The sequence below is a fragment of the Penaeus monodon genome, chromosome 37 (genome assembly GCF_015228065.2).
Source record: "Penaeus monodon isolate SGIC_2016 chromosome 37, NSTDA_Pmon_1, whole genome shotgun sequence".
Lineage (NCBI taxonomy): Eukaryota > Metazoa > Arthropoda > Malacostraca > Decapoda > Penaeidae > Penaeus > Penaeus monodon.
The window spans coordinates 2,457,026-2,468,908 of NC_051422.1; the positions used below are offsets into that span (position 1 = coordinate 2,457,026).

The following is an 11,883-nucleotide window of genomic DNA, read 5'->3' on the forward strand; positions in this document are numbered from 1 at the left end:
CACATACCTGGGACGCATTCTCTCAAGACAAATCCATATCGGCACTGAAGTTAACTCAGGGACTGACAAAGCAAGTTCATCTTTTGGAGGCTTGCATACCTCAGTCTGGAAGCGGAAAGGGAGCACCCTCAACCTTGGTGTACAAGGCTGTAGTGCTTACCAGTCTGCTCTATGCTGGGGAGTCGAGGACTATCTACCGTCGTCATGAGAAAAGGATTAACTCCTCTTCGGAGAGCTCCTTTTGGGCTCACGAGATAGACCAAAGCTCAGCTTCAAGGACTCCCTCAAGTCAGCTATGAAAGAGGTATCCATTGACCCTAACCGGTGGGAAGATCTTCCCGCTGATCGTCCTGCATGGAGATCGCTCATCAGACTTGAGACCATTGCCTATGAATCCGCGCGCATTAATGCCGCCAAAAGATAGAGAAACACTAGGAAAGATCAACGGAAACTCATCCAACCCTGCCAGGCTGCCCAGGCTCCTTGACGTGCACTCGCTGTGACAGAACATTCCGAGCTAGACTAGGCCTCATCAGCCACTTGCGTACACACACTTCCTAACCGCACAACTTCTCTTTTCTACACTCCACACACACACACACATACGTGCGTGCGTGTGTGTATGTGCGTGTATGTGTGTGTGTATGTATGTATGTCTGTGCGCGCGCGCGTGTGTGTGTGTGTATGTGTGTGTATGTGTGTGTATGTGTGTGCATATGTGTGTGCGTGTGTGTGTGTGCGTGTGCGGGTGTTTCTATACACATGCGCGTGCAAATGCGAGTATATGTATAAATGAAATAGTTGACCATAAAATCTTAGTTTCAAAGAAAATAATAACTATTTATAATGATAGAAAATGAAAGTTAAGTAGGGGAAACTACTTCCTTTTTTGCAAGAATTATGAAAATAATAATTATTATTATCATTACCGTGTAATTTGCCATTATTGATATTTGTTTCACTGTGGCATTAACCGTAAATACTTTTTATTATCTTACTCATTGTCTTCATCCCTATATTTTATTAATATCATCATTATTATGGTAAAAGTTTACAACAGGACCCAGCTCAGACGAAGAAACGAACGCCAGCCACCCTTAACGCACAAACTATCAGGGAGAAATTCGTATGACCCTATAATCCAGGCCTATTTTTGGTCCATAATAATGATACTGATGTTGTTGTTGTTGCTGTTGTTGTTGTTGTTATTATTATTATTATTATTATTATTATTATTATTATCATTATTATTATTATTATCATTATTATTATTATCATTATTATTATTATTATTATTATTATTATTATTATTATTATTATTATTATTATTATTATCATTATTATTATTATTATCATTTCTTCTTCTTCTTCTTCTTCTTCTTCTTCTTATTATTATTATTATTATTATTATTATTATCATTATTATTGTTATTATTATTATTATCATTATTATTATTATTATTATTATTATTATTATTATTATTATTATTATTATTATTATATTATTATTATTATTATCATCATCAATATTGTTATTATCATAATTGTTATTATTATTGTTATTATTATTATTATTATTATTATTATTATTATCATTATTATTATTATTATTATTATTATTATTATTGCTGTACTTGTTATCATTATTATTATCTTTATTATCATCACCTTTATCAGTGCCTATTTACACAACCATTAACAAATTTTCTTGTATATCACTATCTTCTTTTCACACGTTTAGAATAGCATACTTTCAATGATTATCTAATCTCATGTATTTACTTATTTTTTTAAGCTTTTGATTTCCGATTCAACGTGAGAAATAATTTTTATTGTATGAAGGGGGGGGGGGGGGTTGCACGAGAAATTGTATATCGAGCACAAGTTCTGCCCAGTATGAAATAAAAATGTAAACTATGATTATATATGATTATGCACCCGCATTACATACCGTGTGGACAGCGGCAGTGTGTGTGTATATATATGTATAAATGTATATATATATATATATATATATATATATATATATATATATATATATATATATATATATACATAGAGAGAGAGAGAGAGAGAGAGAGAGAGAGAGAGAGAGAGAGAGAGAGAGAGAGAGAGATTGGTAATCGCAGTAATACAGAGAAAGAAAAAAATATATACATATATATACATACATATATATATATATATATATATATATATATATATATATATATATATATATATATATATATATGTGTGTGTGTGTGTGTGTGTTGTGTGTGTGTGTGTGTGTGTGTGTGTGTGTGTGTTGTGTGTGTGTGTGTGTGTGTGTGTTATATATGTATATATATGTATATATGTGTGTGTACATATATATGTATTTATATGTATATATATATCTTTCTTTTACCCCCTTTCTCTGTATTTCTGTAATTACCAATCTCTCTCTCTCTCTCTCGAGTGAGAGAGAGAGAGAGAGAGAGAGAGAGAGAGAGAGAGAGAGAGAGAGAGAGAGAGAGAGAGAAAAGAGAGGAGAGAGGAAGAGAGAGAGAGAGAGAGAGAAGAGAGAGAGAGGAGAGAAGAGAGGAAGAGAGAGAGGAGAGAGAGAAGAGAAGGGAGAGAGAGGAGGAGAAGAGAGGAGAGAGAGAGAGAGAGAGAGAGAGAGAGAGAGAGAGAGAGAGAGAGAGGAGAGAGAGAAGAGAGAGAGAGAGAGAGAGAGAGAGAGAGAGAGAGAGAGAGACACAGCATGGTTAGAGAGATTAGAGATTATTTTTTGTATTTTTGCATTTCTGTAAATTCATTTCTATTCGCAGTTTAGCACATTTTTTTCGTCATGCGCAATAGATGTGATTACATGCTTAACATAATTCAACTGGTTAACCGAATTATGGCAATGAAACTAAAACAACTACTTAAAAAAGTACTGTTTACGAGTAGGAGTGTACGTACAAGTTACATTTACAATATATTTTCAGCGAGTAAAGGTAAAATCCCAAGAAAAACATCCTAGTATGTAATAAACACCATTTATTTACAAATTTCTCGGATCAAACAACACATACATCCTTCTTTCCCACAACCTGAGACGGACATGCAACAACCGTGACGTTATCAGAACGCTTCAACACCGTACCCTCACAAATCCACTTCTGCAACGCTAGCAATGATCTAAGAGCCATCAATGTGATGTCTTTATTCATTGCAAGACCCATAACTGCTTATCATACCCGCCAGTGTGATGTCGTCTGTAACCACATACTTCAGACAAGGCTTCTGTTTCTGTAAGTTTTTCATATATATGACATTATTATCTTTATTGCTATAATTTTTTGTTCGTCTCGGGATTTTTATTAATACTTCAATTTTATTTCGTGGAAGTTGTGTATTTTCTTTGCTTAAAAAAAACGACAGAAGCATTTTGCATTACTGTTTGAATCCAATTAGTGCTTTGACAGAAAGAATGACTAATATTTTAAACATTATATATCTTTTATTAGATTAAGAGCAATCTGTAAAAAGGAACCTGAATATACAAAGGAACTTTAACAAAAACATACAAATAATTTTTTAAAAATAAGTAAATAACAGAGGTACGTTCTCAATCTGTTCACCTTGAACACAATACCTTTGAATTCTGAACAGCCAGGACCCGCTGACCTGTTCTTACGCTGTGAACCTTGCCCCGCAAATACGCCTTTTTTAAAATTCCCTTCATGATGAATTCCAAGAACAGAAGCAATGAATAAAGTACCATGGTTACACACTGGGGAAAAAAATTACCGTTTTGGGAGTGCGTTCGGAGGGGGTGGGGTGGGGGAAGGCCGTGTAACCTCCCCCTCTCGACCCCAAACAAAACACAGGTCTTTATTTGGTTTCCCATCAACATACAACATTATTTTTTTTGTAGTATATATAACGAATATCATTCCTGCATAGATATTCCGGTCAAAGAAAACACTTTATACATCCATCATTACAGATATTCATATACCCTAGGAATTCACGTACCTTAAAATAACATAATAAATAACTTAAAAAGAATGAAGTGTTAAAATGTCAATAAATATTAGTTTACAAGAAGAATTCCCCAGATATATGGTAACGGCCTACATATGTACATACAAACGTTATCAGTTCTCTTGCTTCCCACAAAATTAGTAAATGATATGTCAATAGTCCTTGGTTGCATAAACTACAACGTAATTAAATTAAATTGATGAAGATTAAGTAAGATTCATAGAAGGAGATTCCGCCTCGTTATCAAACGAGTGAGAAAGGGATTGAATTTTTTTTTTGTATTGCATTTCTGTTATTTTCATGGGACTTTATTTATTTTTGTGTTGTATTTTCATCGTGTGTGTGTGTGTGTGTGTGTGTGTGTGTGTGTGTGTGTGTGTGTGTGTGTGTGTGTGTGTGTGTGTGTGTGTGTGTGTGTGTGTGATTATTTATCATTAAAGCCGATCTGTTTTATTTTTCATTGTAGTTTATATTAATTAATTCACCTGATAGCTTACCCTGATCATAAAACAGAAAATCGACTAACAATATAATGAAAAGATAATAATAAAAAAAAAATGTATACATAGAACCAAAAGAAAACAAAGAGAGAGGGACAAGAAGAGAAAAGGCGACAGTTCAAAAAAAAAAAAAAAAAAAAAACGAAAATGAAAAGCAGAAAAAAAAGAAAAGAAAATCCCTTGCCATGCGGTGTGTATTTTTTTTTCTTCGTTTGGGAATCTCCTCCTCATGACCTCGTGAAAGTAGCAAAACAGCACAACTAAATGTACAACTATAGATAACTGCAACTGAGAACAGACTGTACAGCATAACTAAAAAGTACTCCTATGGATACCGCAGCTGACAACAAACTGTACAGTTAACCTAACAAAATAGTTTAAAGCATTAGCAATGTGAAATAAAAACTCCAGTTTGTACATTTCTCTTCTTCTTTTTTTTGTATGTGTGATCAACAAAAATATATAGTCTACTTGTCGTGATATTTTTGTATATTTTTGACACCATATTAGCACCTTCGTTTTGTGATTGTGCCTCCATTTCGACAGCGCTCTGCACACGCGATCTCGTAGTTTATATATTGACACTGGTTATACTCTCGGCTTAAGCACATTGTTCACAGAGTATGTTGGTCAATATACGATCAGTGATTTCTATTCTTAGTATCATCATTATCTTTCGTAATCCTATTATCAGAGGATATGATGGACACTGTAACAACAGTCGATGGTCTGCGAGACTCGACTGTATTTTCTCAAGCAAACACACTGTCCCGCACGCCCGGCTGCCTCTTTCACTTGGCACATGGATAATACTCAGCAGGCTCCTCCCCTGGCAATTGGGGTCAGCGTAGACGACCTTTGACCTTCCTCGCCATGCAGCGACGTCGCAGAAGACGCGGGGGGGGAGCTTCGTCTTCGTCTGCGTCTTCGTCTAGAACCAGTAGAGATCCTTGGCACCTTCCTGGGGGACTCCGGTCTCTAGTCCTGAAGGATGGAAAGGATATTTTGGTATCAGTGATGGGGATTTTTTTTTTAAGTTATGGGGTTATAGTTTAATGGCAATTTAATTAACAACAACACATGTATAAAACATGTATAAAAAAGATAAACTAATCGGTAGATAGAAAGACTGATATATGGAGAGAGAGAGAGAGAGAGAGAGAGAGAGAGAGAGAGAGAGAGAGAGAGAGAGAGAGAGAGAGAAGAGAGAGAGAGAGAGAGAGAGTTAGAGGAATATAAACATAGACATAAAGAGAAAGAGAGAGAGAAAAAAGAAAGACAGGCCCGTTCCCGAGTTTCTCCTCACCTGGGACGTTCGGGTAGTGAGGTGCCGAATAATTGGTGTCGAGGCCGTGGGCCAGTTCCGGATTACTGAAGGCCTCGTGGTAGCGGGCGCCCCAACTGTCAGGTTTCGCCATAGGCATCTGCAATGGATGAATGGGATTGTGAGCATTTTGACATTGAATATCAAAATGATTTAAAACACTTTTTTCATTCGCTTATGTGCTGTTTTCACTACAGGCATGTACAAAACACCAAATCATTTCGATTTCATGCTATTCACATATATATTCTAAAATGCATCTTCTTATTTGATATATCGCCTTTCTCTCTCTAAAATTCTGTTATAATTATACATACGTAATTATAAATTCAAATTCAAGACAACGGATATCTCTCTCACCTAGTTTATAAATACATGAATACAAATTCGTATTTACGTCATAACATACATCCCCCCCCCAAAAAAAAAAAAAAAAAAATCAAGAATAACTCGCATTCTGGACTACAAATCTCTCTCTCTCTCTCTCTCTCTCTCTCTCTCTCTCTCTCTCTCTCTCTCACACTCACTCTCTCTCTCTCCCTCCCTCTCCTTCTCCCTCTCCCTCTCCCTCCCTCCCTTCCCCTCCCTCCCTTCCTTCCCCCCTCCCTCCCTTTCCCCCCCTCCCCCCCTCTCTCTCTCTCACCTGTGAAGTGACGGCTGACACCCCGGGCAGCCTGGCAAGGTGTGGCTGGAAGGAGAGCGATGAGTACTGGTGATACGGCCTCGAAGACGAAGGGACAGAAGACATGGCAGCCTGGTACACGTCATGAGCCACGCTGCGGTGCCCATAAGCCTGCAATGTCATGCGAATGTTTTACTTTCACTTCATTTTTTTATTTTTTTATTTTTATCTATTTATTTATTTTTTTTATTTATTTTAATTTTCATATTTTTTAAATTAATTAATTTATTCATTTTTTTAAGGGGATAAGTGTGAATTGAGAAAGCGTGGAGAGGTTTGGATAGGTGATAAAAGGGGTGGTGAGAGTGATAGACATAGGGTGATAGACAGGGAAGAGGAGGTGAGAGGATGGTGGGGAGGTGGAGGGTGGGGGGGAGGGATGGTGGGGAGGTGGAGGATGGGGGAGAGGATGGTGGGGAGGTGGAGGGAGATGGGGGAGAGAGGATGGTGGGGAGGTGGAGGGAGATGGGGGAGAGAGAGGGATGGTGGGGAGTGGAGGGGGGGGAGGACAGGAGGTGGGGAGGTGGAAGGGAGATGAGATGGGGGAAGAGAGGATGGTGGGAGGTGGGGGAGATGGGGGAGAGAGGATGGTGGGGATCGGTGGGGATGGGGGAGATGAGGATGGTGGGGAAGGTGGAGGGACGATGCGGGGAGAAAGGATGGTGGGGAGTGGAGGAGATGGGGGAGAGAGGATGGTGGGGAGGTGGAGGGTGGGGGGGAGGGATGGTGGGGGTGGAGGGAGATGGGGGAGAGGGAGGTGGGGAGGTGGAGGGAGATGGGGGAGAGAGGATGGTGGGGAGGTGGAGGAGAGGGGGAGGAGAGGATGGTGGGGAGGTGGAGGGAGATGGGGGAGAGAGGATGGTGGGGGAGGTGGAGGATGGGGGAAGAGAGGATGGTGGGAGGTGGAGGGAGATGGGGCAGTGTGGACGGGAGATGGGGATAGAGAGGATGGTGGGGAGGATGGAGGGAGATGGTGGGGAGAGTGGATTGGGTGTTGGGGGGAGGTTGGGGAGGGAGATGGGGAGATTGGGGTAGGGAGGAGAGAGGATGGTGGGGAGGGTGGAGGAGCTGGGGGAGAGAGGATGGTGGGGAGGTGGAGGATGGGGAGAGAGGATGGTGGGGAGGTGGAGGGAGATGGGGGAGAGAGGAGGGGGGGAGGTGGAGGGATGGAGACGGGGAGGATGGGGAGAGAGGATGGTGGGGAGGTGGAGGATGGGGAGACGAGGGATGGTGGGGAGGTCGACGGAGGATGGGGGGAGAGGATGGTGTTGGGGAGGTGGGAGGATGGGGAGACTAGAAGGATGGTGGGGAGTTGAGGATGGGGGAGAGAGGATGGTTGGGAGTGGAGGATGGGGCTGGATCAGAGAGGAGAGAGAGGATGGTGGGAGGTGGAGGGAGATGGGGGATTAAGCAGAGGAGAGCGGGTCTGGGACGAGTGGATCAGCATGAGAGGTGGTGGGAGGTGGAGGGTGGGGAGGAGGATGCGTGGGGAGGGGAGGTGGAGGGAGAGAGATGGGGACGAAAGAGAGGAAGGAGAGGAGGATGGTGGGGAGGTGGGAGGGAGATGGGGGAGAGAGGATGGTGGGGAGGTGGAGGCGAGATGGGGGAAGGGAGAGCCAGAGAGGATGGTGGGTGGGGGCGGGAGGTTGTTGGGGTGGGAGGATGGGGCGCTACTGAGAGAGGATGGTTGGGGAGGTGGGAGGGGGAGGATGGGGTTGGTGAGAGAAGAGATGATGGTGGGGAGGTGGAGGATGGGGGAGAGAGGATGGTGGGGAGGTGGAGGGAGATGGGGGAGAGAGATGGTGGGGAGGTGGAGATTGGAGGAGAGAGGATGGGGGGAGGTGGAGGATGGGGACGAGAGGATGGTGGGGAGGTGGAGGATGGGGGAGAGAGGATGGTGGGGAGGTGGAGGGAGATGGGGAGAGATGATGGGGGGAGGTGCGAGGGAGATGGGGGAGAGAGGATGGTGGGGAGGTGGAGGATGGGGGAGAGAGGATGGTGGGGAGGTGGAGGGAGAGGGGGGAGAGAGGATGGTGGGGAGGTGGAGGGTGGGGGAGACAGGATTGGTGGGGAGGTGGAGGATTGGGGGAGAGAGGATGGTGGGGAGGTGGAGATGGGGGGAGAGAGGATGGTGGGGAGGTGGGAGGGAGATGGGGGGAAGAGAGGATGGTGGGGAGGTGGAGGGAGATGGGGGAGTTGAGGGAGAGAGTGCGATGGTGGGGAGGTGAGGGAGATGGCGGGAGAGGAGGATGGTGGGGAGGTGGAGGATGGGGGAGAGAGGATGGTGGGGAGGTGGAGGATGGGGGAGAGAGGATGGTGGGGAGGTGGAGGATGGGGGAGACCAGGAACGTGGGGAGGTGGAAGGGAGATGGGGGAGAGAGGAATGGTGGGGAGGGGGAGGGTGGGGGAGAAGGATGGTGGGGAGGGTGGAGGGTGGGGCGAAGAGAGGATGGTGGGGACGGTGGAGGGAGATGGGGGAGCGAGGATGGGGGAGGTGGAGGGTGGGGAGACAGGATGGGGGCGGAGGTGGAGGGAGATGGGGAGAGAGGATGGTGGGGAGGTGGAGGATGGGGGAGAGAGGATGGTGGGGAGGTGGAGGATGGGGCGATGAGAGGATGGTGGGGAGGTGGAGGGGAGATGGGGGAGAGAGGATGGTGGGGAGGTGGAGGCTGGGGATGAGAGGAATGGTGGGGAGGTGGAGCGATGGGGAGAGAGGATGTGGGGAGGTGGAGGGAGATGGGGGGAGAGAGGATGGTGGGGGGTGGAGGGATTGGGGGAGACAGGAGGTGGCGATGTGGAGGGAGATGGGGGAGAGAGGATGGTTCTTCGTGGGAGGATCGGAGGGAGATGGGGGAGAGAGGATGGTGGGAGGTGGAGGATGGGGGAGAGAGGATGGTGGGGAGGTGGAGGATGGGGGAGAGAGGATGGTGGGGAGGTGGAGGGAGATGGGGGAGAGAGGATGGTGGGGAAGAAGGAGAGGGGAAGAAAATAGAAAAATTGAAGAGGGGATGATAGACAGAAGGGGGGAGGGCGGGGAAGGGGAAGAGAGGGTGATAGAGAGGAAGAAGAGAAGGAAAAACAAAAAGAGAGGAAGAGGACAGGAAAGGCAGGCAAGAAAAAGAAAAGAAGAGAAGGAAAAAAAAGAGAGGAAGAGAAAGGAAAGGCAGACAAGAAAAAAAGTAAAGAAAGAGTAGAATGAATAAAAAAAAGGCGGTTTCCTTCATGCCAACGACGCTCACCTGCGAGGAGAAGGAGTAGGCCGCCCACGGGTCCGGCGCGGGAGCCTGGAGCGAGTGGAGGCCGCTGTGGTAAGGGTCGTAGAGGTCCGCCGGCGACGCCCCCGTCAGGTGCCCAGCCAGGCTCGGGGGGCGCGACGAGGAGGCTGACGACGTCGACGGCACCTGGTAGTTGCTGTTCCAGAACGACGGAGGGAAGTTCCGGGACGACATGGGCGACGAAGCTGAAAGGAAAAAGGGGAAACGAAATGAGAATCCAAGTGGAAAGGGTAGCGGGAGAGGGAAGTGTTACGTGCTGGGAGTGAAGGTGGTGAGTTTGCTGTGGGGAAGTTTGAGTGCTTGGCTTCGGTTGGAGATTGGCCTTAATGCGCTCTCACACTCACACGAACACACACACAACACACACACACACACACACACACACACACACACACACACACACACACACACACACACACACACACACACACACACACACACACATACACACACAAACACACACACAGAAATACCACTCAAATGTATACCCAAACGACACCCAAATACGCACAAATCCTGCATACCTTCCCCCTGAATAGAGAGAGAGAGAGAGAAGAGAAGAGAAGAGGAGAGAGAAACAGAAAGAAAGAAAAGAAAAGAAAAAGAGAGAGAAGGAGAATCCAAGAACTTTCAACCTTCACCGACCCTCCCTCCCCCCCAAAAAAAAAACACCAAAATACCACCACAATACCGCCCAGTGAGTGCCGCATCTCATAACCCCCAAAGCTTTATGACAACCGCCGGAGGAGACCAAGCGACAGGGCAACTCCGGGTCGCCCTCTACGGCAACGCAGGCAAAAAGCAAGGGTTGGAACTGGTCCTTAGTGCGGCCTCCGTGCCTCGCGTCGCGCGGTATGCACGGAGGAAAGGTGGGGGGTGGAGGGGTGGGGGGAGGTGGGATGGAGGGGGAAGGGGAGGAGGGGGAAGAGGTGGGATGGAGGGGGAAGGGGAGGAGGGGGAAGAGGGGGGATGGAGGGGGAAGGGGAGGAAGTGGAGGAAGGTGGAAGGGGAGGTGAAGGGGAAGAGGAGGAGGAGGGGGAAGAGGTGGGATGGAGGTGAAAGGAGAGGTGAAGGGGAAAAAGAGGAGAGAGAAAGAGAGAGAGAGAGAGAGAGAGAGAGAGAGAGAGAGAGAGGAGAGAGGAGAGAAGAGAGAGAGAGAGAGAGAGAGAGAGAGAGAGAGAGAGAGAGAGAGAGAGAGAGAGAGAGGAGGGGAAGCTTGGGGAGGAAGAAAGAGGGAAGAATGAATGGTTGGGGAGAAGGTAAGAGGAGTTGGAAGGGGGAAGGGGGAAGGTACGGTGTGGTGGAGAAGGGGGGTGGGATGGTGGGGAAGAAGAAGAGTACGGGAAGAAAAGAGAGGAAGAAGGGGAAGGTAGAGAAGAAGAAGAGGGGAGGAGAGCAAGAAGGGGAAAAAAGGGACATAAGAAGGAAGAGAAGGAGACAGAGAAAGAGAAAAAGAGAAACAGACGTTAATGTTCAGGGACAAAACAAACGGAAATAAAAGCGAATAAAGAGAGAATGGACGAATGCGACACGGAGCAGAAGAAAATAAGCGAAGAGAGAAAGAGAGAAAAAAAGAAAAAGCTTAACCGAGGAGAACGGTATGCATGGAGCACAGAATAAAGAAGGTACGAAGATGGAAGAAGAGATACGCGGGGTAAACATGGAAGAGGAAGGGGAAGAGACGTTGATCATTGAAAGCAACGAAGGATGACGAAAGGGAAGAAAGGAGAGGGAGGGAGAAGAGGAGAGATGAAGGAGAGAAGAGAAGAGGAGAGGGAAAAGAGAGAGAGAGGAGAGGAGAGAAGGAGAGAAGAGAGAGAGAGGGGAGTGAGAGGAGAGGAGAGAAGAGAGGGTCTGGGGAGAAGAGAGAGAGAGAGAGAGAGAGAGAGAGAGAATTAGAGAAAATTTGAGTTTATTTATCAATGTTATAATTTTTTTTCCTTTTTTTTTATTAACAAATTCTTAAAAATGCACGTTTCACTTTTAGGCAGAACTGAATTAAACCAATCAGTATTTGACATATACTCTCATAAATAAATCTAGCAAGTGAGTGAGAGAAAGAGAGAGAGAGAGAGGGGAGGAAGAAGAGAAGAGAAGAGAGAGGGG

The 11,883-nt window shown here is 45.5% G+C and overlaps 1 protein-coding gene across 1 annotated transcript in view; it reads right to left on the minus strand.

Moving 5' to 3' along the window:
• Positions 1-2,989: 2,989 nt before the first annotated feature.
• Positions 2,990-11,883, minus strand: part of LOC119596025 (protein vestigial-like) — a 95,421-nt gene continuing 86,527 nt past the window's right edge. Inside the window, exons 4-7 of the mRNA XM_037945121.1 lie at positions 9,742-9,962; positions 6,464-6,613; positions 5,803-5,920; positions 2,990-5,480 (exon numbers count right to left, since the gene is read on the minus strand). Of these exons, the coding sequence (XP_037801049.1) occupies positions 5,428-5,480; positions 5,803-5,920; positions 6,464-6,613; positions 9,742-9,962 (542 nt within the window). The 3' untranslated portion in view covers positions 2,990-5,427. The remainder of the gene's footprint in view (positions 5,481-5,802; positions 5,921-6,463; positions 6,614-9,741; positions 9,963-11,883) is intronic.